The following is a 25,418-nucleotide window of genomic DNA, read 5'->3' as shown; positions in this document are numbered from 1 at the left end:
GCAATACATTTAAAATAATAATAAGATAATATAATAAGAGTTCCATTTGTCGCCGTGTGTTTCTTTGCGCTTTTTAAAGAAGTACCCCACTTATACTTTCAGTTTTTAGCCACAGATTGTTTTAGGATTTAAAAAAGAGATCCTGGGATATTGCATTTGGAAAAACTCCGATAACAAAGAGACTGAAGAAGTCACTTGGATGAGTGACGAAACGTTTCTCCCACCGAAAACTTATTAAAATATTTAAGTGTATATTTGAGCCTGTATGTACGCTCCTGACCCCCGAGAGAAAATCCAAAATAAATTCAACCATGTGCACCCTGGTCATTAAAGATGTATGCTGTTCAGTCATTCCACCCTGGAAAACTGATAACTGTATGTTATTCAGGAATTCACACACGCTTTGGCCCTGCCTGTATCACTCTCTAACTCAGGGGTGTCAAACTCAAATACACAGTGGGCCAAAATTCAAAACTGGAACAAAGTCGCGGGCTAACATTAATATTTATTGGAAAAAAAAATCTTCCTCCAGATATAAGAATGAATCTTTTCTTATGGACTCAAATAAGTTTTGCTGGAAAACTGAATATAGAACAAGCAAAGCTTAATACTAAACAATATATATATTAGCTGTATAATACCAGTAGGCCTGCTCTAATAGTAATTTGGTATGGCTTCACGGGCCAAATGTAATTAGGCTGAGGGCCAAATTTGGCCCACGGGCCAGAGTTTGACAGCTATGCCCTAACTCAATGCCTTCCGCATTACATGCTGTATGTGTTTATAAAATACAGGTATAAAGCCTAAAATAAGGGCCTTTCCACAGGAAATTGGGTTTCTATTTTAGTACATTTACTTTGTCTGTAATAGAGACAAGAAGAAAGCTTTCTTTTTATCACTACACTTACATCAAAAGTAACACAAAAGAAATCTAGAATAATGTATTGTAAAATCCTAAATTATGAAAGAGAGTGCCATAGAGCTAAGTCCTGAAACCTTTGGCCAAATTCTAAATATGGATTGTATAAAGATGTTAATAATTAACATCTTTAATGTTAATTATTGTCATTTATCTTTATCTATTTAGATCAATCTTGTAGTAGATTTTTACCATTTTCTTTCCCTATTAATTATTTGCTATTATAATGGAAACGGAACAGTAAGTGTTAACAAGTTTTTCATTAGGAGTCTATGCAGTCCCTCACTGTTTCCACGGGAATTTAGAGGGTAAGTAGTGCTACCAATCAAATGCACTTCATAAAGCGAAGCATTTAGAATTACCAACATCTTCCCAAGAGTGGACGTCCCAGCAAAGTCACCCCAAGGTCAGACTCTACAATACTCAAGAAAACTACACATTCACCTAGAGCTACATCTCAGGTCTCAGTCAGCATGCTAAATGTTAAAGTTCATGGCAGTACAATTAGTGCTACCATACCAGGAGAAAACATTGTAGCAGAGCTTAGGGTTGCAAAATTACATCTGAACAAACTTCAAGCCTTTTGGAAAATGTCTTCTGGATGGACAAGACCAAAGTGCAGAGGTTTGTCCATAATGCACAGCATCATGTTTTGAGAAAAGCAAACACGCCATATCAGGACAAACATCTCCTACCAACTATCAATGGCCATGGCGGAGTGGGGGGTGATTTGGGCTTGTTTTGCAACCACAGGACCTGGGTACCTTGAAGTCATTGGGTCAACCACAAACTCCTTTGTAAATCAAAGTATTATAGAGTCAAGTGTGAAGCCATCTGTCTCACTGCTAACGTTTTGCCAAAATTGTGATATGTAACAGGAGCACAGCGGCAGTCAAAGTCTAGACCTCAATCCGACTGAAATGCTGTGCATAAACTTTGCCCACAAACCTCAATGAACTGAAGTGACACAGTTAAGAAGACCGTGCAAAAATTCCTCCACAGTGATCTGAGACTGAAAGTCATACAGAAGTCAAATATTTAAGTAACTACCATCAAATACCAGTATACCATCTTTTTTCTTTAATAACTTACTGTCCATTTTCTCACCTATCATGCTTTTATGTTGGGTTTGTGTGCTCTTCAGTTCAGCTGCATTTATAATCAGAGGAAGTCACTTCATTGAAAGTCTTTACCACAGCTGCTGTAATAAGTTACCATCCCTTCTGCCTCTCTGGGGCAGAGGCAGTGATTGTCAATTTTTCTGGCATTGTCTTCCAACCATTTCTATAGTTGGAATACAAAATGAAAAAAAATAAGTAAAAAAATTAAAACTGTCCAAATGGAACAAAATAGCTGTAAAACACTAATCACACGAATCTGCAGGGAGCTAAAGAAAAGTGTGAGATGATAGAGATTTAATTTTTTAGGTTTGAATGTTTTTCAGTCTTTAGATTTTCTCTTTTAATTACCTCGACTAAAACTCTCACCACTTCCCCATCAGACCCTCTCTGTCCCTCACATACACACAAATACACACACAGGCAGAAAACTGTTTAATAAAATTTGACTACAGCTAGATTTATCAATTAAATACAAATAAATCAAGCATCATTCATTGGTTCTTCTGTACATATAGACAAGTCAAAAATTTGCTCAGTAAGGAAAAAATCTATTGCAAACCACGTGTGCAACTCCGATATGAAGGAGCAAACTCGTACACGGAAAACACGTGACTTCGATGGCTGGCTTACAAATGTTATAGAGCTGATCTGTGAGCAGCTTACAGTGCGGTTCATAAAAAGGTTTAACAAAATGAACCAAATAACTAGATTTTTTTAAATTGTTCTGTGAACAAATGCTTTTCTCTGCACTTGAGGATCAACTTTTTAAAATCTAATCAGCCTTTTAAATGTGGAGTCTTCGATTTAATGCTGACAACCAGGTCAATCCAAAGGCCTTTTTGTGAAATACATGGAGATTTTCTTCATGGCTGGAGGGGTGCACACATTCTGGAAAACAGAAATGAAAAAAAAAACAAAGGATCATCTTAAAAGCTAAAACAACATGCATGGATGCCACATTTAATTAAAATATAATCACCCAGACATATCAGTGCCAATGCCTACAGTATGTAAGGACTGTCAAACTCATTTTACATCGTGTGCTACATATAGCCCACTTTGATAACTAAATATTTCATCCCTGTCTTTAAGACTAAGAAAAATGACCATTGCGTTGCAGTTTTTCTATGGAATAAACATATATTAAGAAAAACAAAACAAAACAAAAAAAACAGGTATTCAATTGTTTTTCTATTACTTAACTACTTTTAGGTTGAGTAATAGTAATAGTTGATTTAGTATGAATTGCTACGGGGGAGCTCTTTATCAATAGAAAAAGCTTTAAAACCTCTAAAAATACAGATAAGAGTTTAAAATCCATGCACTCATTCGCTTTTTAAAGCCTTTCGGTGTCGCCAGACAGGACTCTGTGCTGGGACGATTTCTGTCCCCGGACCTTATTTTTGACACCCCTGCTGTATGTGCTGATATGGGTTCCTTTTCCTTAAAGAATATTTTGCTGAAAATCTCCTTGAATCATTTAAGGAATGGCATCATATCTGCTTTGACTCCACCATCTACAGCAGCTGTAGCAGGAGGTGGAAACAAGCAGCGTCTGTAGGTGGCTGATGGGCAGCTGCGGTTTAAAATCTCCACCTCATCGGCTGCCAATTGTGTTTCAGTATAACTGAACTACATATAACACCACCCTTGCATCACAGCACCAAACTTGAGGATAATTTCAGATGAGAATGTTAATCCACTCCCAAACCTGTGAGTTTTATACTTACTGGTGATGCTGGTGTCTTGCTTTCTTGTTTCTTAGCAGCACTGGGACTTCTGGGGTCTTTGGGACTTCTAGGGCTTCTTTGACCTTTCCTCAGCTTCTGGCTCATCACTGACAGCCAGTTCACTCCTCTGGGAGAGCAGTTCTCCTTGTCGGTCTGTCTGGATGAAGCCGCATTGTTGTCCTCTGTGTGGCAGCCTGTTTGTGCTGGGCTCTCCTGAGCTGGGCAGCAAACACCAGAGAGGGTCCGGCTCCTCTTGGCTGCAGGAGAGAGTTCAGTAACGCAGTCGCACTGCTCAGTGCCCTCACAGTTCGAAGACAAGCCGTCACCGGTTTCCAGCCTGCGTTTGGCCCGTCGTTCTGTGGGGGGCGTGCTGCTTACAGAGCTCTGGGGAGACTGGCTCAGCACCCGATGGGCCGGAGAGCCAGCCTGTTCGGAAGTTCTGCTGCTTGGGGACAACCACTGTTTGATAGTGGGCGGAGTTCTGTGCCGAACAGCTGCAGTTTTAGAGTCCTGTGAGCGGTTGGGTGTAGTGGTGCTGGAAGAAAGGGGCAGGGCGGCTCCACTGGGAGCACAGGCTGCAGGCTGAGGTGAGGCTATGCCACCAAGGCTCACTCTCCTCTGGGGCTTGGCAGGGGTTGTCTCAGCTGGAATGGAAGGCCCTTAACAGCAGAATAAAGTAGTGTGAGTCCAGATGTGATCATGTTTTGTATTTAACTGCAGGACAGCAGTGATTTATGATGAAGCACAAATTCACATGCACATACTGTAAGTGAAACCTCTACGCTTTTATGACTATATGCTAGTTCTTCACAAGAATACATTGTAGGTGAAGCACTTACTTGGGAGAATCTTAGGACGTGCATGGCCTACTAGGTTAGCCTCTCCTAATGAGGACTGTACTTCATCATTTTCTCGGTGAAGTCGCCAGATGCGCACGGTGTGGTCATCGGAACAGGAAGCAATCTGCCAACAGAGCAGAGGGCTTTATACAGAAGCTCATTAAATCGAATAAAGTCAGAGCGCCCCGCATCTTCCAGCAAAGTGCAGCTGGTTCAGGTGCTTCTCGGCTCATTAAAACTCCTCCAATTCACAGCAGTGTTCATACTTGTATAACCACTCAAGTCTTACCTTAGTGAAATCTGTCGGACACCATGCAACAGACGTCACTTCCTCACTATGACCTTGAAGCGTCATGGGAGGAAGTTCAGGATTGGAGATCTGAAATGTAACAAAAAAATGTTCAAAAACCTTAAATTCGCAGTTCCTCAACACCAGAAAACCCCCAGAGTGAAAATAAAGCAATTTTTATTACATCAGGTAAAATATAACCGAGAACGCACCTTCCAAATGTACGTGTGGTTGTCACTCGAGCCGCTGGCCAAAAACTGGTCATCTGGGCTAACGCTGGACTTTACATAAAACGAGGAGTTCTGGTGACCGCTGAAAACTGCCACTGTGGATGAAACATAATTCTTAAAAATGACAAAATATTCACAAAGATCAGAGAACAAACAAGTCTAAGGACAATCAAATAAAAGGATAAAATGTACAGTACTGTGTATATAACAATAAAAAGAGAAATGCTGAACTTTCCTCTAGTTTCTGTACATTTAGTAACACTTTCCTCTTTCGTTTCCATTAAAAAACTGTCATGATGCATTTTGAAATGGTTTCCTGTATTGCAACCTGTCAAACAGCACCTAACCCACTGCTATTCAGAACTTCAGATCAGACTTTAACACGTAACAGTAGAAAACAAAGCATCTATGGCTTTTTATTTGCATCAAGAGGCTTCTGCTGCTGGATGCTTTGCTCCCATAACAAAGCGCATTAGCGCCATCTAGTGATGAATGGGTGACTGGAAAAAAAGACCTATTCTACTCTAGTGCACATACACGCACTGTTGAGCCAAAGCGAGGAGCTTCTTTACCTGGTGTCGTTTTTATTCCGCAGACACTGAACATATAGATGCTGTCGTCTGTGCAGTTACACATCACGTTGGCTCTCGCGGAGTCCAGAGCGAGTCCGGAATATCCTGCAGCACGTCAAAAAGACAGCTGGGTTATTTGTGTGTTATTTGCACATTTCAGGTAAAGGTGATGCTTGGCATGTTAGGGAACTAACCCAGCCGCGTCCGCGTGCAAGAACCTGGATACGGAAATGTCTGCAGGGGTACAGGATCATGACGGTGTGCAGTGTAGTTCTTCCTCAAATCCCACATCTTGATTACTCTGATAAAGGGAATTGAAGGAGACAGAAAATGATCGAGAATGTCTGGTAACGGCTCTTATAAATGTGAAAAAGGTGACAAGAAGCCTTTCTTTTCTTACCCGTCAACAGCTCCCGAAGAGATGAGGGTGTGCTGATCCCTGAACAAAACCACTGTAACGCTCTGCTGGGAGTCCTGCAAATAAGATGGAGTAGCTAAAGATTAGATTTCCATTTGCAGCATCGCTCTTTTCATTCCATTAAACGGCTGATTGTCGAGAAAACTCACCACGCTCGGAGCCATGCCGCGCATGCCGCCCCGTCTCTTCTTCGTTTTAGAGGGAGGGTTGGTCTCTGCTTTGTTGTGAGCTCCGCTGATCTGGTTCACCTGTCTGTAGAAACCATCTGAGGGAAAGACATAAGTTTGATTATTGTTGTGGCATTTTTCATAAATTCAACTAAAGAAACAGGAAAAAATAAGTGTTTTTGCAACAGGCTGCTAGTAACAAAGTGGCTAAAGATATGATTTAAAATTTATTGCTAAATTGTCTATTACTGTTCCGATCAATACCTTTTTTGCTGCACCTCATGTCCCAGATCATAATATTTCCATCTCTGGCTCCAGTAGAAAACACAGCTGCGTGACAAAAGAAAATGTATTAATCACATGATACAACAATATATCATCAATGCACAGCCAACACAATGTTAGCTCAGTAAAAGGTATACCTTTCTCCTCTGGTGCGAATGCAACAGACTTAAGACTGCAGAGGTGGCCCTTGAAGCTGCCTAACAACTCTCCAGACTTCACATCCCAGAGCCTGGCCATCTGGTCACCCGCAGCAGTTACCTGAAGAGATCACAGATGACCAAAGAATAATAAGAAAAGGCTTCAGAGTTTTTAATGGGTTCCAACAAAATAAAGAACAACAAAAAAAACCAAAAATTAGTAATCCCAGGTAAGGCAGATGCAATTACATGAGTCATGCATTTGAGGGTGACGCAAAAACATCTGACTTTCTGCAATTCTCTGACTAAACAGAATGAATTTGCACTTACTAACTGAGGCTCCCCTGGCATCCAGGTGATATCAAAGACAGCATTCTCATGAGCCAGCCATGCTGCAAGGTTAACACACTTTTAGCCACCAACATTTCAAAATACGTGGCATGACAATTATGAACACAAGTCACAAGAATACCTTTAAGAAGTGGATATTCACGGCTCTCTGTGTTGTAGAGCCTAACAATGCCTTCTTCATTAGCTGCTGCGAGGATGTTCTGCAGGTCCCTGGCTGAAAACAAACAGGAGAAAAGAGACACTGCAGTTAGACAGATTAATGACAACAGGGCCTTGCTCTCTCTGCACTTACAACGATAAGCACAAATGAATTACCAGAGGAGAAAGCTAATCCAAACGGTGGCACAGAGTCGCCAAGGTTCCCATAGGAGATATGTTCATCATGTCGGACGCATCGGTAGCCTTCAAGCAGGGAACTCAGAGGGTACCTGGACCAGGGATCTGCAGGGAGAGCTGAAGAGAATGATGCATGGTCAGAGGAAGGACATCAATGAGACACGGCAGTAAAACTAACTAAAAAGCATTGCAGATTTAAGAGGACAATCATCAGACCACTTTGAGCTGATATGAAGGCAACTGTAACTCAAATAATCACTTGTTACAATTAAGATATGCAGAAGAGCATCTCTGAGATGCAACACATTGAACCTTGGAGTCATTGCAGCAGAAGACCACACCAGCTGCCGCTCCTGTAGGTCAAGAACAGGATCCTGGGGCTGCTATTCACACGGGATCATTTGTACTTGTGAACCGATCACGTCACGAAAGTCCAAACTAACGGTCCAGAGATTTGACTCATTGTCATTTTTAAAGCCTTCTTAGTAACAAACAAATCACCCCTGGCCTGCTATACTATACCAAAATAAGTAATAGACACCATGAAAAATAAAATAAATGAATAAACAAATAGAAGATTTGCTGGGTTTCATTATAAATGAATCAACGGGCAATTCCTATTTTATTTAACAGGGAAAAAAATAGTATGTATTCTTTGAATTACCAGAAGATTTTGAGTTATTTTTTTTCTTTTGGGACCATTTACTATAATAACCTGTATGGGTAATGAATTTAGACTGGTAACAGTGAGGCTCTTATTTTATAAATAACTCTTTAATATTTTCACAATATACTCAAACATCTTCCCACTTTCCATTAGTCTGGTAGTCTGTAGTAGCCTGGCCTACTTCAGATTGTTCTATACGTTACCCTTTACTACGTGACACCCTTCTCTAATGGCTGTAATGGCTGCTTTCAGCAGGATAACACCGTGTCACAGAGCTCACTTCCTCTCAGATTGGTTTCTTTAACATGACGATGAGCACACTTTACTCAAATGGCCTCCACAGACGCCAGATCTCAAGCCATTGGGATGTGGTAAAACAGGACATTGCATCGTTGATGTACAGTCGACAAATATACAGAAACTGTGTGATGCCATCGCGTCAATATGAATCAAAATATCTGAGGGACGCTTTAACCAACTTGTTGAATCTACGCCTGGAAGACAAAAGAGGGTCCAACTCGCCAGGTGTACCTATTAAAGTGACCTACGAGCATAGATCCGCACGCTTGTCTTCTCACTTGCTCTTGAGTTGTATAAACCAAAGCCAATCAAAATATGAGAAACTGTCCTAATATGTACTACGGTTATAAGGCATGACATATTGTTGGTGTGCCACCAGTTGGAGTCTGAACAGCCCGACAAAGACATTCACGAAGAAAGTAGAATTAAACGTTAAAGTCCACACTGAAGGCAAAAGAAAAGCAAGTGCAAATGATACTCTAGGAGCCCTCTTGGCAGCATGACTCCTCGAAACATAAAGCAGAGATGTTAGACTGCATTATCTTCCATGTTAGACTAGCTAAAGCCCAGCCATGGCCGTGCAAATAACCCATCCCTGTCTCACCATTCTGCCTCCGTCTGCCCACTCCTCTGTCCACCACTGAGCGGAAAAGCATCCCTGCACTGCAGCACAACTCGATCCAAAGGCTTTTGTATAAAAACGTAACGTTTTCCTCGATGTCAAGCTTCTGCCGGTCCGCTTTCTGTGCCGAAGCTGGGGTACTATTTCCCGCGAAGAGATCGTCCGAGCAGAAGGACTGAATTCCCCGCTAAACTTGCGTTACGCGCAACCATTGGTGGAAACGACGACTTCCTGGGCAGGAGCGCTTCTGCTTCCGCTTTCTTTGTAAACTTTCCCACCATAACCGGAGAAGGAGACGCCCCTTCAGCATAAATAAATATTTTTTAAACGATTAAACTAATAACTAGTCCCTCTTTGCATAGCACGTTTATCCTGTTAGACAGTTGTTAGTTTAGTAAATACACTTTGGTGTATACAACCACTGCCAAACTGCATGTAGATGGTTCATTTAGTGGTGCAAGTATAATTGGAAGTTGTGTGACAACACACAATTTCAGGTTGTGCGCAGTGTTGAACTAGAAATTGAATATCTGTGACTGCAACAAAAGTTATGAAAATCACACGTAAAAATGTTCTTTTCAACAGAAGCACTAAAGTAACAAAGGTTTAAAAGTCACCATGACTTTGATGTCTCCAATGTAATTGTTGTTATTTAGAGTATTATGGTGTTACCGATTCATCCATAATCTATCATTTGACGCTAAGGAGATACTAGAATAATATACTAATACATATTTCACTTAGATATTTAACTTAAATATATATTTTTAAATACAACAGTCCCTAAAACAGCTTGTTAGCTTGCGACCATGACAACTGGCGTTTTATTATGAAAGTCAATCTCCAGACCGGATGTTCTGTCTCTGTATCCTCAGTGTTTTCCTGAATGCCGCCTGAACAGTGAAATGCTAACATCTCATGGGTGTATCTTCTTTTAAGGAGTAAAAACTGCACAGTAATGTCGCTCTCCACCGCACGCTCATTCCTGTCAGAGGCTTGTTATGGCGAACAGGAGCTCGACGCTAACTCCGCTCTCATGGAGCTGGACAAAGGTGTGTTAGCTCGCTGGCTAAAGACTTAGCAAATGGTTCATTGATTGTGTTCTGATCCGGTGTGTCGTTTTTCGTCATGTGTTAAGTGTTAGGGACTATATGGAAACTTCCTGCTTTGTTGTGACTGGAGAAATTCCTTTATTTTCAGGGTTGCGGTCGGGGAAGCTCGGTGAGCAGTGTGAGGCTGTGGTTTTGTTCCCCAAACTCTTCCAGAAGTACCCCTTTCCCATCCTCATCAACTCTGCATTTTTAAAACTAGCAGACATCTTCAGGCTCGGGTATGATTGCTTTATAGTGGTGTGCGGATCGATACTGAAATATCGATTCTTCCGATACCAGCAATTTATGTTCTAGAATCGATTCTCATATTATAATATCGATATTTTAGAACTCTGGGGTAAATTTGTAGATTTCCATTAAAATGAACGCAGTGGAAAGAAACTATACAATTCGGATCGTCTAATTTGGAAGGAACTACTTCCTCTTACGCCTTTCATAGTCATATGCGGAATACGGCTGTATAAATGTGTCGCAGCCCCTGGCGTGCACACTCACAACAATGGCTGAGCGCAAACAGAGTCCTGTGTGGACACGTTGTTGTGGCAACACCACTGACCTCGTCAAACACCTCTGAGTAAATCACATCACAGAATATGATAAGCTTATGTTGAGGCGAACTGAAGAGGAGGACAGGGACAGGTGCTGCTAGGGCGAGACAGACGTCTCTCTTGGTATCGGATCGGAAAGGAAATCAGTGGTATCGCACATCACTATTGCTTTAGATGATCATTTATTTATGTATTTATTTGTTAAAGGCTACTTTACTGACAGTTGTTTCCCACTTTCTTTATAGCTGAATCTAATATAGGCATCCGAATGCATTTCAGAGTGTAGAGAAAATTTTAATAACATCTCCTAGTAATTCAGCGTACAATTTAACCACAAGCCTAAGCCGTCATGCAGTTCACATAATCACTCTCAAGCTAATGCAAAAATAAAATAAACTCTGAAACACCAAAAAATAACAGATAATAGATTTTATTCTTATATTTAATGTCTAATTGCGTGTCTTTGATGTCTCTAATGAACTTGATGTTTATCAATCTTTAAAAGTACAAGATACTTTAAACTAAGCATACCCAGTAAACTGATCATTGAGGGCAGGCGTGTTAATGTGTAATTGTGTTGTATGAAAAGTATGAATAGATGTAAGTACAGAGGAAAAAATGTTGGTGTGAGGAAGGTTTTAAAAATAAACAAACTATAATTATTCTTCATGAAAAAAATGAAATAAAAAAAGTTGTATGAAAAGAGAGAGAGAAGGTTCCAAATAAGAGGATTTTTGGGGGGGGAAGTGAATTTATTTCACTTTAAGAAAGAATAAGAAACAAACTATTCTTACTTAAGTGGATTTTTCAAACTTTAATTTTATTCAAAAGTGCCTAAATAAATAAAGGTGTGCATCTTAGGCACTTTTTAATAGAATGTTGTTGAAGTTGGTGAGATCTATTTAGAAGATGCGAGAAGTTAAAGATGAGCTTTACTGTGCCACAAACATCTTTATTAATAGAAGCTTATTTCTCTTTTCCAGTAACAACTTTCTACGTCTCTGTGTACTCAAAGTGACTCAACAGAGTGAGAAACATTTGGAGAAGATTCTCAATGTGGATGAGTTTGTGAAACGGGTGTTTTCAGTCATCCACAGTAATGACCCTGTGGCCAGAGCCATCACTCTGAGGTAATAATGTGAAATCATGAATAGACACGAGTGGCGCATCTGACCCTAGCACACTCTTCTGTCAACCCTCTGCATGTCCTCCTTCACTACATCTACAAACCTCCTTTGTGGCCTTCTTGCCTGGCTTTGGCATCTTTTGCAGTGTATCCAGTGTCCTTCCTCTGCGCATGTCCAAAACATCTCAGCCTTGCCTCTCTAACTTTTACTCCAATATGCTCAACCTGAGGTGTCCCTCCTTTCTTATCCTGTGCATTCTCTGTGAGAATTGTAACATCTTCATCAAATTACCCCAATACACTTGGGTTTTAAGGGGTATTTATTATTTTCTTCTTTTTTTTGGGTTGTATGGAAGCCCCAAATGCAATTTCATTGTTCTTGACAATGACAATAAATAAATAAATACTAAATACTAATACTACTAGTCTCCATCCACTCCACCCTGCCTGCACTTTCTTCTTCACCTTTGTTGTGCACAGTCTTTTTCAGTCATCTCAGATTTTTCAAAAGAAAATTCCTGCTGTCTTATGTGTTCAGGATGCTTGGTAGTTTGGCCTCCATCATCCCAGAGAGGAAGAATGCCCACCACAGTATTCGCCAAAGCCTGGACTCTCACGACAATGTGGAAGTCGAGGCAGCCATCTTTGCTGCCGCAAGCTTCTCTGCACAGTCAAAGTAAGGAAACGATGACTAAAAGTGAGCTCTGATGTATGGGATGATGTTTTAGATGATCTAATTGTGGTGTGGCTTTTTAACTAATTAATTCTTTTTCATTTTCAGAGACTTTGCAGCTGGTATTTGCAACAAAGTTAGTGAGATGATTCAAGGTAAGATGTTTATTCTGTATTTAAAATGTCTCAGATCACGTGAAGATAAACGAGAGCTGTCGTGGTTCAAAGCTTCATTATTACTGATGTCTTTTGTTTTTAGTTTTCTCACTAAACTGAGTGCAGCTATTCTTTTTTTTTTTCATGCTGAAATCACAGAGAAAAAGAAACACAAAAGACTGCAAATACACATTTTGCTGAACCCAAATATAACCCAGCAGATAACATCTGCATCTTTTACATAACGTTTGCATTGATCTTTTCTTCCGCCTCAGGTTTAGACACTCCTGTGGAACTGAAACTGAAGTTGATCCCCATGCTGCAGCACATGCATCATGACGCCAGCCTGGCATCCAGCAGCAGAGAGCTTTTACAGCATCTGGTGAACTCTTATCCTTCCACCCCCATGGTCATCGTCTCCCTGCATACTTTCACCCAGCTGGCCGCCTCTTCCCTCATAGATATCCCCAAGCAGGTAGACCCAACTTGCTCGCACACAGCAATGCCTCCTTTCTTTCGGTTTGTTGTGGTGAACCTCTGATTTGGTTCCTAATCTGTTTGCAGCTGCAGCTCCTCCTTCAGTACCTAAAAGATGATCCGAGAAAAGCTGTGAAGAGACTTGCAGTTAACGATTTAAAGCTCCTGGCTAAAAAGGCTCCTCACCTGTGGATAAGAGAAAACACTCAGGTAGAGCCCCAGATGGCAACAGTTGCACTGTAGGGTTGTTGTGATGTTTAAAATCTGTCTGCAATCTAACAGCTTTTACCTTTGCAGGTGCTGTGCGAATGTGCTTTGACTATCCCCTACAACAGTTTGAAGCTGGGGATGTTGGCCGTTCTCGCCACCCTCTCTGGAACTATTGCGATCAAACAGTATTTTAGTAATGTGGGAGGTAATGTTTACGCTTAAATCGCTGCATTTAGGAAACAAAGAATGCCACTCTGAACTGATCTGCATTCTCTAAAACTTTCTTCTCAGGTGGCTCTTTGGTTCCACCCCGGCTCACTGACCTGGTTAAGTTGGCACAGGAATGCTGTTACCACAGCAACCTGGCAGTAGCAGCTCACGGGGTCATAGTGCTCACCAACATTGCCATTTCCTGTCCAGAGAAAGGTTAGTTAGACTGGGCAATAACCTATTTGGTGGATGCTTTTAATTCTTAATCAGTGTGGTAATATTTGTTGTTGTGTGCATCTCCCCCTCCTCAGATATAGTACAGCTGGAGCAGGACACAGTTTTGGGAGTGGAGTCCCTTCTGATGCTGTGCAGTCAGGACAACAGCCCCAGTGCACAAGCCACACTGAAAGTAAGACATTAGACCCCTGAGGAGGCAGAGTTTACATTATAAAACATCTGAAAAAGTACCACAATGTATTTTAATTTAAATTTGGAAAACTGGTTTGGTTTGGCTGGACTTTTAAGAGTTACAGGTTCATTGTTACTCCTGCCCTGCTCACTGGACCAATTGAAGTTTCTCATGCGTACATGGTTCAGGGATTTGTCTGACAGAAATGTGTAACGGCAGCTGGTTGATGGTGGTTCCTGGAGGTTTCTGGTTCTCACTGGATGAAATTAGTTGCGAAGGATCTGCCACAACAAAAATCTCCCAGTGATTGCCTGGGTTGAGCGCACGTTGCCTGTAGTTCTTCATGTTTGCCTGAAAAATACTCGTTAACTATTAGAATAGAGAAATGTTTTTCTTTAATACCAGCTGCACAAACTTTGCAAATGAGGTGAGAATTATTTTGGGAGCGTTTCCCCATGCCTCTCCTTACATTCAACTCATCAGCCAACCCTTACCTACATTTTGCTGTAGTAACATCCATCTCTGCATTTTCTTGTTTTCAACTTTAGACAGCTCTCACCTCATTGGTTAAGCTGCTGAAAAGTCGACCCCATCTCAGCCAGTCTGCAGTGGAATTCCTGCTCGGCCAGCTCCACTTGTCCTGCGACTCCTCTCGTGTTCTCATGTGTCACGCTCTGGCGGCCATCGCCACCCACCTGCCTGTGCTGGGGGACGGTATGCTGGGGGATCTGGTTGATCTCTACCGGGTGGCCAGTCACTCGTCCACCGATAAGCAGCAGGAGCTTCTGGTGAGAGATGTGCAAGGGTTCACGCATCAGCTGATGTGAGACTAAATGATACATGATGCAGTTTTATTTAGCCTTCATGTTTTAATAGAAGGTAGAGGAACCTCACAGGAGCATCCTGTTAATATTTACCTCCTTGTTTTACTGCCTTTACATATCGCCGATTTCTAGAGTTTCACACTCATCGCCCCCTACTGTCACTGCTGCAGGTTTCCTTGGCAACAGTGATTTTTGTTGCAAGCCAGTCGTCTCTGTCAGCCGAAGTGAAGACTGTCATCAAACAGCAGCTGGAGAACGTTGCTAACGGCTGGACGGTGTATCGCATTGCACGGCAAGCCTCGCGCATGGTGAGATCTTTGGATCAAAACGGTGTTGCAAACAGCCACGAAGTGCCTCGGGTCTCCGGCAAGATGATTATTTTCTTATCGTTCACCTGCAGGGATGCCACGAGTTCTCCAGCGAGCTGTACCAGTGTGTGCGGACTCGTGTGGCCTCGGAGCACTTCTACTTCTGGCTGAGCAGCCTGAAGGAGTTCTCCCAGGCTGAGCAGTGCCTGAGTCACGTGGAAGACGGGGACTACAGCGGAGCCATGAGCGCCATCGCAGAGGCCTTGCGCTCCTACCAAAAGGGCATCGCCTCCCTCACAGTCAGTTAACTGCCAGGCATCTGCTTGTCAAAAAGCATTAATACTGTTTATCTATCACCAGTGACAGGATGCTGAGAGCTGCTGATAGCCAGTGTGGAGAGGGGTGCCATTAGAGCTGATTTCAAAGCAACTCTAACTGCTAATGACGTGACTCACCTAGAAATCTCGTTAGATCAACTCAAGCCGCGCCACTATTTAACTGCTGTGTCCTTATTTATCTGATTAATCCCTCCCTGCAGGCTGCCAGCACTCCTCTGAGCCCGCTCACATTCCAGTGCGAGTTCATTAAGCTCCGGATCGACACCCTGCAAGCTTTGTCGCAGCTCATTTGTACCTGCAACAGTCTGAAAACCAGCCCTCCTCCCGCCATCGCAACCACCATCGCCCTCACTTCAGGAAATGAGCTGCAACGCTGTGGCCGCATCTCAATGCAGGTGACATGCTGAACTTTGGCCTGAGAGGAGTGGACTCCCTTTTATTTATGTACTTATTTTGAATTTGTGGTTACAGCATGTCAAAGGTCACTATTTAGGCTTTCTGTTAATGCACCAGCAAACTGGAGCAGATTGTTCATCATGCTGAAGAGGTATTTGCTTTTAATTAGGAGGTAAATTTGATTTAAGGTCAGTGTTCAATATAGTTTTCCCTTTTGGGCCTCCGGGTCAGTAGCTCAGTTTTACTTGGATCTTTTCACTGGACGACAAAAAGCCAGTATAATTATTTTATTTGCCTAGCTTTATCTAGAGGAATAAAAGCATAGTTGTGAAGCTGCGATGCGTTTCTCTTCTCTCCAGATGAAGGTGTGCATGGATGAGTTCAGAAGTCTTGCTGCTCGCTATGCTGACTTACACCAGTCGTCGTTTGATGCAGATTATGCAACCCTTCGCAATGTGGAGTTGTATCCTTAAACGCACATCATCATACTTTTATACTTTCCTTCTTCTCTCTCTCTTTTTTTTTTCTTTTTAAATATCATCTCATAACTTATGTCCTTAAGTTTTCTTTAACTGTTTGCCCAGACAACAGCAGAGCTGCTTGCTCGTCTCCCACGTGATTGAAGCTTTGATACTGGACCCACAGGCTGCCAGGTGAGGGCTGCTCTGAGTGTCAACAAATAATTTGATTTGAATGGATCTAGTTTAGATTGTGTTGAGTTTTTCTGTACCGGAGTTACTATAGTTTTGTGTTTTCTTTACTTTTAGTTTCCAGATTTCTTGTTTGAGTTTAGTTTTGTTTCAGCTGTAAAAGGCATTATTGTCACCCTGCTGGCCAGCCAGGCAATGTGGATATCCAAGTTTGTGAATGCGATAACTCCAGAACGAGGCAACATAGGAGTCTCAAATTGATACCATAGGCATATCTAGAAAAATCTCGGACAAGTTTGAATCTCAGCGATCAGGTTTTCTGAAAATCTTGTAAATACAGTCATTCGAGAAGGAAGTTGCCTCAGATTTTCAAAACGATACCACAGGTGTATCTTCTAGAATAGTCCAGATCTTCTGTTGTTTGAATATGTTTAGTTTCAGTCCAGTTTTTGACTTTCAGTGGTAGTTTTAGTGTTTTTAGCTATTGTTGCATGGAGGACGTGTGTCAAAGACTAGGTTTATGAAAATCTGCACATATATTACAATGAAAACACCACCACATTAAAGCAGTAGACTCACAGACTGGTAGACCTTCAGAATATCAGATAACATGTCCATCAGTGCCTCATCAGGCAATTTGTCATCGAATTTTTTTTACCAAACTAACAAATGTAAAACTAAGGATTTTTCCTCTATATTTTGGTTTTATTTTATTAGCTTTCAGCATCACATGTAGAGGTAGCCCTTTATAAGCTGCACACAGATGTATGACAGTGTAATAAAAGTAAATGCACCTTATTTTATTTGACAAAAGCTCCTCCACTGGACCGTGTACTCGACTGATCTGCAGAGAAAGCGCTTTGCAGCAACAGGTCCCTTCTGTGAATTCCCCCGACATGTCTTCCATCTGTTTCTGTAATGTAGTTTTCAGGAGTACGGCACTGTGGGGTCTGTCCAGACGGAGAGCGAATATGAGCGACGGATGATGTCGGTCTTTAACCACGTGCTGGAGGAAGCGGAGAGCCTCACCAAGAAACACCCTCCTGTCTCACATCTGGTAAGATTAACACTCGGTACTTCATCATCGATGGTCTGGTACTAATGCCACAGACAAAGGAGTTAAAAATCCCAAATTGTGTGGATGAAATTATGTTTCTTTAGTCAGTCCGTGACTGTTATTTGTTAATGTTTTTTAACAAAATCTAAAGAAACATCTTGTTTGCAGTTTTGTAATATTTCACACAGTTTGTGCAGAAACTCGTGCATGGCTTCATTCCAGGTACTCCGGCTTCCTCCCACAGACAAACACATGCTTGATAGGTTAACTGGTGATTCTAAATTAGCCGTAGGTGTGAATGGTTGTCCATCTCTCAGTGTTAGCCCTGTGAAAGACTGGAGAGTGTCACAGGGCGGTCTCCATAACTCCGAGTTGGATCAGTGGGAGGTGATGGATGGATGAATATGTAGAAACACTGAAAACATTACAATAATTAGAAATATAACCCCAAATATTAGAAGGGTTCTCAGGGGCTGACAACAAATGGTCTGCATATACTGTAGCTCTGACAAAGAGTCTGTGTTACCTTATTTAACCCTAGGATTTTAGTGTTCTTTTTGAACATCTCATAAACAAACACAGACAAACAACCAAAATCTATAATGTTAAAAGCAAAAAAAAAGCTACTTTTGCGGGGCTGCAAACGACCTCACATAACTTTCTGTGAACCTGTCGCACCGATAAATGAAGTCCGGTTAAAAAAATAAAATAAAAAATTGGAGAACTTTCATATTACAGTAGAGCGAGGGTCATAAAGGACCCCACTCAGTTGCTTTAAGGTTGGGGGAAAAAAATGGAAATGACAAAAATGAAGTGGGAGCAAATGATGAAAATGTGTTGCTTGTTTTTTCAGCACACCAGCTGTCTCTGTGATGCTGTCATAGCTTTGCTGAAGGTGCCGCTGTCTTTCCAGAGATATTTCTTCCAAAAGCTGCAGTCCACCAGCATCAAGGTAACTGTTTTTAGTTGGTTTAAAGAGAAAAGCACAATAATGATATGCATATTCTAAGGCACAGTCACCACAGGCTGTCTTCCCCCAAGCTAGCTGCTTATTGGACTTGGATAATAAGATTGATATCGCTTAGGAGTAGATATGTAGCTAATACAGGGAGACGGCAGGCTCAGCTCAGGACAAAGACTGGAGACGAGGTAAAATCTGCCTGCCAGCACTTCTAAAGCGCACTAATTCATATATTATGTAAAATCACCTCTCTGTGTTTTTATGGGGATTATGTGCTGGACTGTTTCTTGGCTGGGCTTCTTGGAAAGCAGTGCGTCGAGCCAAGAAATAGTCCAGGAAATAGCCCGCTGTAAGAGGAACGCATGAGACGTTTCCACAGTGTCACTTTAGTATTTTAACGTGTACATCTGTTTTGGCCGATAAGGTGGGTGTTCATCAGAGGAAGGAAGACATTCTTCCTTTGGTACTCTGAAGGTTTATGTGTGTTGTGTTTTTTCCAGCTCGCCCTTTCACCATCCCCGCGAACACCGAGCGAGCCAATCCCAGTGCAGAACACTCAGCAGCTGACCTTGAAGGTGGAGGGTGTGGTGCAGCACGGCTCAACTCCGGGACTCTTCAGAAAGATCCAGTCAGTCTGTCTTAATGTTACCTCAGTTCTTCAGAGCAAGACGGGACCTGACTACAAGGTGTGTGGCCTCAGTCAAAGTTTTTTTATGTACTTAGTTTGTATTGACACTTAAACAACTTAGACGTCACAAATCTTTTTTTCATTGCCACTTTTACAATTGTTGCGACAGAGTACAATGCTAAACACAGATTTGTAAACTCTCTCTTTGTTGTTTAAATATCATAAAAATAGGTCTCCATGTCCTCATAAAGAGCATGTTATTGGTTCTAAAAGACGAATTTCCCAGTCACTATCCAGCCACATATATGTTGCAGGATATAGTTTCCACTATTGTCAATAGTAATAATTACAGATGACTGCAAATGAGTCCCAGTTTAACACAGTCAAGTGGATTTTTGATTTTGTATTTTTAAGTTACACCAGAAACTGAGATTCATCAGAGCAGGCAACTTTTCCCAGGCTTCTAGAGATTTATTTTGATGAGCCCGTGTGATTTGTACAGTGGGGCAAAAAAAGTATTTAGTCAGCCACCGATTGTGCAAGTTCCCCCACCTAAAATGATGACAGAGGTCAGTAATTTGCACCAGAGGTACACTTCAACTGTGAGAGACAGAATGTGAAAAAAAAATCCATGAATCCACATGGTAGGATTTGTAAAGAATTTATTCGTAAATCAGGGTGGAAAATAAGTATTTGGTCAATAACAAAAATACAACTCAATACTTTGTAACATAACCTTTGTTGGCAATAACAGAGGTCAAACGTTTACTATAGGTCTTTACCAGGTTTGCACACACAGTAGCTGGTATTTTGGCCCATTCCTCCATGCAGATCTTCTCGAGAGCAGTGATGTTTTGGGGCTGTCGCCGAGCAACACGGACTTTCAACTCCCGCCACAGATTTTCTATGGGGTTGAGGTCTGGAGACTGGCTAGGCCACTCCAGGACTTTCAAATGCTTCTTACGGAGCCACTCCTTTGTTGCCCGGGCGGTGTGTTTTGGATCATTGTCATGTTGGAAGACCCAGCCTCGTTTCATCTTCAAAGTTCTCACTGATGGAAGGAGGTTTTGGCTCAAAATCTCACGATACATGGCCCCATTCATTCTGTCCTTAACACGGATCAGTCGTCCTGTCCCCTTGGCAGAAAAACAGCCCCATAGCATGATGTTTCCACCCCCATGCTTCACAGTAGGTATGGTGTTCTTGGGATGCAACTCGGTATTCTTCGTCCTCCAAACACGACGAGTTGAGTTTATACCAAAAAGTTCTACTTTGGTTTCATCTGACCACATGACATTCTCCCAATCCTCTGCTGTATCATCCACGTGCTCTCTGGCAAACTTCAGACGGGCCTGGACATGCACTGGCTTCAGCAGCGGAACACGTCTGGCACTGCGGGATTTGATTCCCTGCCGTTGTAGTGTGTTACTGATGGTGACCTTTGTTACTTTGGTCCCAGCTCTCTGCAGGTCATTCACCAGGTCCCCCCGTGTGGTTCTGGGATCTTTGCTCACCGTTCTCATGATCATTTTGACCCCACGGGATGAGATCTTGCGTGGAGCCCCAGATCGAGGGAGATTATCAGTGGTCTTGTACGTCTTCCATTTTCTGATGATTGCTCCCACAGTTGATTTTTTCACACCAAGCTGCTTGCCTATTGTAGATTCACTCTTCCCAGTCTGGTGCAGGTCTACAATACTTTTCCTGGTGTCCTTCGAAAGCTCTTTGGTCTTGGCCATGGCGGAGTTTGGAGTCTGACTGTTTGAGGCTGTGGACAGGTGTCTTTTATACAGATGATGAGTTCAAACAGGTGCCATTCATACAGGTAACGAGTGGGGGACAGAAAAGCTTCTTACAGAAGACGTTACAGGTCTGTGAGAGCCAGAGATTTTCCATGTTTGAGGTGACCAAATACTTATTTTCCACCCTGATTTACGAATAAATTCTTTACAAATCCTACCATGTGAATTCATGGATTTGTTTTTCACATTCTGTCTCTCACAGTTGAAGTGTACCTCTGGTGCAAATTACTGACCTCTGTCATCATTTTAAGTGGGGGAACTTGCACAATCGGTGGCTGACTAAATACTTTTTTGCCCCACTGTAGCTACAGCTTCCTGTTTCTTGTTCTGCAGCTGCAGCCCATTTGCTTCACTGTTGTGCAGTCAGAGATGCTCTTCTGCATGCAAGTCCGACCCCTGACACCTTGCTGCGTATATCCCTGCTCTTTCCTCGCCTCTTTCCTGTCTACTCTGCACTACCCGACTTTCAAATAAAGGCGAAAAGCCCAAAAATACACCTTAACTTTTGATGCTCTGATGCTCAGTTCGAACTCAGAGGTTGTCTTGATGACGTCTGCATGCCTAAATGCATCGAGATGATGCTATCTGGTTGGCTGATTGGATGTTTTCATTACTGAGCAGCAGAACGTGTATCTAACAAAGCAGCTTAATAGACATTAGCGTTGCTGTGAGTAATGAGCTTGTGATTTCTCTGAGGTGCTGTCTAGTTCACTATGTTTAAGAAAGGTCAGAGATCTTCTCAGCTGATCTCTAAAACTGGACAACTCACTACAACATAGTTTAGATGGATTAAATGACACAGATTAGACCAGTTTGACCAGTATAAACGTTTTAAACAGTTTTTTTCCCATTTCAGATTCCACTAGATACTAAAACAAATGAGATCAAGCAGCGTGTGGAGCCCCACAACGACTACTTCAGCACCCAGTTCCTGCTGAATTTCTCCATCCTGGGCACCCACACCGTCACCGTGGAGGCCTCTGTGGTGGATGAGAGCGGCATAGAGTGGAAGACGGGGCCCAAGACGACGGTGTCAGTAAAGTCTCTGGAGGACCCGTACTCCCAGCAACTCCGTCACCAGCTGCAGCAGGGCGGAGCTCAGCCCGCGCCACAGAGGAGCACATACACTCGCTTCTAGTAGCGCTTACAGTTTGACCTTCTGCACTTGACCTTGTAGAAATTAAATATGTACATATTTTTTAATGATTAAAATACCAAATTGATTTAAATAATAACTTAGTGTGTTTTTTTGTTTTTGTTTTTTTTGAACACTTTATTTTTTTTAACTCATCTATTTTATCTATGCTCATCTATGCTCATCTTTATATCTTTTGCTGTCTGGATAACATCAAAATGCCTGATTTAATGCAGCTTTTTAATTTTTCACATATTCTCAAATAGGATTTCTTGCGTGCAGTAGCCTCTCTGGGATAGTTTAATGCTAAACGTCCTTGGATTTAGCGTCCTACATACATGCAGTTGCACAGACAGCCAACAGGGGGCAGCCCATAGTAATTAACGGAGCATCTTCATTTGAAGACCATTACAATCTGTGCTGTCAGCCTCATATTTATCTAAATGACTGGTCTATAATATCATATTTAACACTTTCTTGATAGTTTAGCGTTTTAAATTTTTACCCCTCAGTTGACTTTCCTGTTATGTTCATCAGCATTTAAGCACCTAAAAGTGAGCTATAATTATTTTAAACTTTTATAATGTTATTAATTTTGCGCTCACAGCGTTCCTAAAATACCATAACGCTGTTTCTATCCTAGAGAAGAAAAGGCAAAGCCTGTTAAAAAATAATAATTATAAAATATCCACAACCAAATGTGAGCTTAAAAACTAACTGGAAATGTGCCGAGATGACTTCAGATGTAGTCATAAGATTTTTTAAATTTATTATTTATTTTTGTGGTCACAGACTGAAACCAACCATCAGCACTTCGGAGTCTGCGCACTCAGACTACTGGCAGGCGTCAGATGATCAAGCGAGAAGCGCTTAAAAAACAACAACATCCGCTTTTGGTTTTCAAAATCAAAGTGTCTCGATGACCTCATTGTGCAATAGAAATTCAAATTAGTTTCTAGTTCACATTGAACTAGTGTGGCAATGATTACAATATTATTATCATCATTAGTAGTAGTGGTAGTATTGTAGTATATATAACATTATTCCATAATATAGGTAATATTTTATTGAACTATTAAGAGTATTAAAAACAAAAAACAAGAATAAGTAGAGTATGATCACATGACCAGAGCAATAAACATTTAAGAATACAGTTCATATTATAAGTTCAAGATATTTAATTATGGAGAATTTAAAAAATAAAATAAATGTGAAAATTTATTTTATACAAGATCTGGCCAAACAATAAATGTTTAGAAACATTTAATTTTCTTAATACATTTCATTACACAAAAAAGTTAGAAATGATTTATTATGGCAAAAACTAAACAGTAAAAGAAAACATATACATAAATGTATGTAAAACATCCTCACAGGACCACACCATTAACAAAGCCAATCTGAGTCATGAGCTTCCCCAAATACAAGCAGTATATTAAATGCCCGACCAGAGAGGAGAGGACATTAGACCACTGTTACAGCACGATCAGCGGGGCCTATCGTGCGGTGCCCCGCGCTTCACTCGGACTTTCTGACCACGTCATGATCCACCTAATCCCCGCGTCACCATCACCTCCGTCATTAAGAAAGCCCAGCAGAGGATGTACTTCCTGAGGCAGCTGAAGAAATTCAACCTGCCAACACGGACGATGATGCAATTCTACACTGCAATCATAGAGTCCACCCTCACCTCCTCCATCACCGTGTGGTACGCTGGAGCCACTATCAGGGACAAACAGAGACTGCAGCGTGTTGTGCGCTCTGCTGAGAAGGTGATTGGCTGCAGACTCCATCTCTGCAGGACCTGTACACCTCCAGGACACTGGGGCGTGCAGCTCGGATCTCAGCTGACCCTTCTCACCCTGGACACAGTCTGTTTGACCTGCTCCCCTCAGGCAGGAGGCTCCGGTCCATTCGCACCAGAACCTCTCGCCATAAGAACAGTTTCTTCCCCTCTGCTGTTGGACACATGAACAATAACCGTATGACTGTTCCCACCACTAACACATGACCCTACGCTGTGTTCACTGCATCATTCCATGTTTGGCACTGATCACCACCTGCACTCATGTATATATCATGTATCTATCTATCTACTTAGCACTTTTAATTCTCATTTTTATTTTCATGTCTATTTAAGCTTAATTTATAACAGTATTTATAACAGTATGTTTGCACCGAAGCACCGCAGCAATTTCCTAATGTTGTAAACCCGCTCAACATTTGGCAATAAAACCCTTTCTGATTCTGATTTCTATTAAAAACCAACACATGCAGCTGTCTGTGAGCTCAGTTTTTCCCCTCACACTTCTGCTTTGTTTCAGTGGCAGCATTTTTTTTCTTTTTGTGTCCTGACTCATGGATGTTTTTTCTTTGATTATTTTGTTGGTTTGGAAACGAATTTGTGACCATACTTGTGGATCACAGTGACACATAGTGATTAGGCATGTGATTAGCTGTGAGCTATGAGCTGTGAGTAATGCAAAGTTTATATATATATATGTAAAATCCAACAGTGTGAAGCACATAGCAGCCAGAAACTGTAATGCCACAGATCAGGGAGGCTTCATCATCACCATCTTCATCGCCGTACGATCAGAGCGTGAGACTTCACATCTGGAGCACAGGAGACATTCTGTGATAAGTCCTCCTTCTAGCTTGTCCCACAAGCAGTCGGTGAGATTTACTCACAACAAAAAGGGTTAATGACAAAATTTCCATGAAAACATATATTCATTCTTTGTAAAGTGTTTAAATTGTGTTTTCACTTGACCTTAGGAGTGTTGGAGTGTATTGTAATGTCTGTACTCAGGTGTTTCCCTCTGTGATCCATCCCCTTCAGAGCTGAGACACTAAGGACTGAACAGACTGCACAGTTTCTGTGACTGAGCCTCCAAAACACCTTCTTTGAAACCACTCATGAATGAAGGGCTTTATATTTGCAGGAGCACTACTACAGGTATTCAGTTTATTACAGGATGTGTTTGTTTCTTAGGACCAGCTCTGAGTGCACACTACCTAACATATACACCTTTCTGTTCATTACAAACCAACTACTCTGGATCATATGGCCAGTTGGCAGGAATGTTGCTGCAGGAAAACATCCCTGGAGATCACCATCATTGTCAGACTGACTGTGCCTCCTCTGTGCAGTGTCAAGTTCCTCCCTAAATGAGTGTGTAAGTTAATATTTTCATCATTTTATTCCCTTTGACAAGACAAGTATCACTGATATTTACATTTACAACTACATAAGTTCCCGTTTTCTGCTCTTCTTTTAAAGTCCTCAGCTATCCTGCTTCTGTGCTGCTTGCCACACATCAAACACTGGCCGGATGACAGGGAGGGTCCACTCTGAAGTCACTGGACATGATAAGGATCATATGGGACTTTATAGTTTCACAGAAACGTACTCT

General features: G+C 41.7%; 2 protein-coding genes across 2 annotated transcripts; one reads left to right on the top strand and one right to left on the bottom strand.

Annotated features, from left to right (window-relative positions):
* Positions 1 to 2,465: 2,465 nt before the first annotated feature.
* On the bottom strand, positions 2,466 to 9,468 carry LOC147312798 (denticleless protein homolog). The gene is made up of 15 exons (XM_086264497.1): positions 8,966 to 9,468; positions 7,374 to 7,511; positions 7,180 to 7,272; positions 7,038 to 7,099; positions 6,708 to 6,828; positions 6,550 to 6,615; positions 6,268 to 6,383; positions 6,101 to 6,174; positions 5,895 to 6,001; positions 5,701 to 5,805; positions 5,111 to 5,223; positions 4,899 to 4,988; positions 4,610 to 4,733; positions 3,771 to 4,429; positions 2,466 to 2,928 (listed from the first exon to the last, which is right to left on the bottom strand). The coding sequence occupies exons 1-15, from the start codon at positions 9,015 to 9,017 to the stop codon at positions 2,863 to 2,865; spliced, it is 1,986 nt and encodes a 661-aa protein (XP_086120623.1). The 5' UTR covers positions 9,018 to 9,468; the 3' UTR covers positions 2,466 to 2,862.
* A 360-nt stretch (positions 9,469 to 9,828) lies between these two features.
* ints7 (integrator complex subunit 7) lies at positions 9,829 to 22,102 on the top strand. Its single transcript, XM_086264496.1, has 20 exons — positions 9,829 to 10,035; positions 10,184 to 10,313; positions 11,627 to 11,773; positions 12,308 to 12,445; positions 12,551 to 12,597; positions 12,873 to 13,072; positions 13,162 to 13,284; positions 13,372 to 13,489; positions 13,576 to 13,710; positions 13,806 to 13,903; positions 14,452 to 14,691; positions 14,898 to 15,035; positions 15,128 to 15,334; positions 15,574 to 15,768; positions 16,129 to 16,232; positions 16,354 to 16,422; positions 17,344 to 17,476; positions 18,330 to 18,428; positions 18,938 to 19,123; positions 21,724 to 22,102. Exons 1-20 carry the CDS (start codon positions 9,942 to 9,944, stop codon positions 22,003 to 22,005), a joined length of 2,883 nt encoding a protein of 960 aa, XP_086120622.1. The 5' UTR covers positions 9,829 to 9,941; the 3' UTR covers positions 22,006 to 22,102.
* The last annotated feature ends 3,316 nt before the right edge of the window (positions 22,103 to 25,418 follow it).

This window comes from Aulonocara sp. 'chitande type north' Nkhata Bay, linkage group LG15, assembly GCF_057382095.1.
Source record: "Aulonocara sp. 'chitande type north' Nkhata Bay isolate Kocher_YH1m ecotype deep benthic linkage group LG15, A_spYH_male_GT1.1, whole genome shotgun sequence".
In the NCBI taxonomy this organism is placed as follows: Eukaryota; Metazoa; Chordata; class Actinopteri; order Cichliformes; family Cichlidae; genus Aulonocara; species Aulonocara sp. 'chitande type north' Nkhata Bay.
Note: the sequence above shows the minus strand (reverse complement) of the source record. Positions and strands in the feature narration are given on the sequence as shown.

Excerpts from the sequence above, each read along its gene's own strand:
- LOC147312798 (XM_086264497.1), bottom strand. The coding sequence starts at position 9,017 with ATGCTTTTCCGCTCAGTGGTGGACAGAGGAGTGGGCAGACGGAGGCAG. Across the intron at positions 6,384-6,549 it reads CATGAGGTGCAGCAAAAAAG|ATGGTTTCTACAGACAGGTG; the intron begins GTATTGATCGGA and ends TCTTTCCCTCAG. Across the intron at positions 4,734-4,898 it reads GTCCGACAGATTTCACTAAG|ATTGCTTCCTGTTCCGATGA; the intron begins GTAAGACTTGAG and ends CTCTGTTGGCAG.
- ints7 (XM_086264496.1), top strand. The coding sequence starts at position 9,942 with ATGTCGCTCTCCACCGCACGCTCATTCCTGTCAGAGGCTTGTTATGGC. Across the intron at positions 10,036-10,183 it reads TCTCATGGAGCTGGACAAAG|GGTTGCGGTCGGGGAAGCTC; the intron begins GTGTGTTAGCTC and ends CTTTATTTTCAG. Across the intron at positions 13,285-13,371 it reads GGATAAGAGAAAACACTCAG|GTGCTGTGCGAATGTGCTTT; the intron begins GTAGAGCCCCAG and ends TTACCTTTGCAG.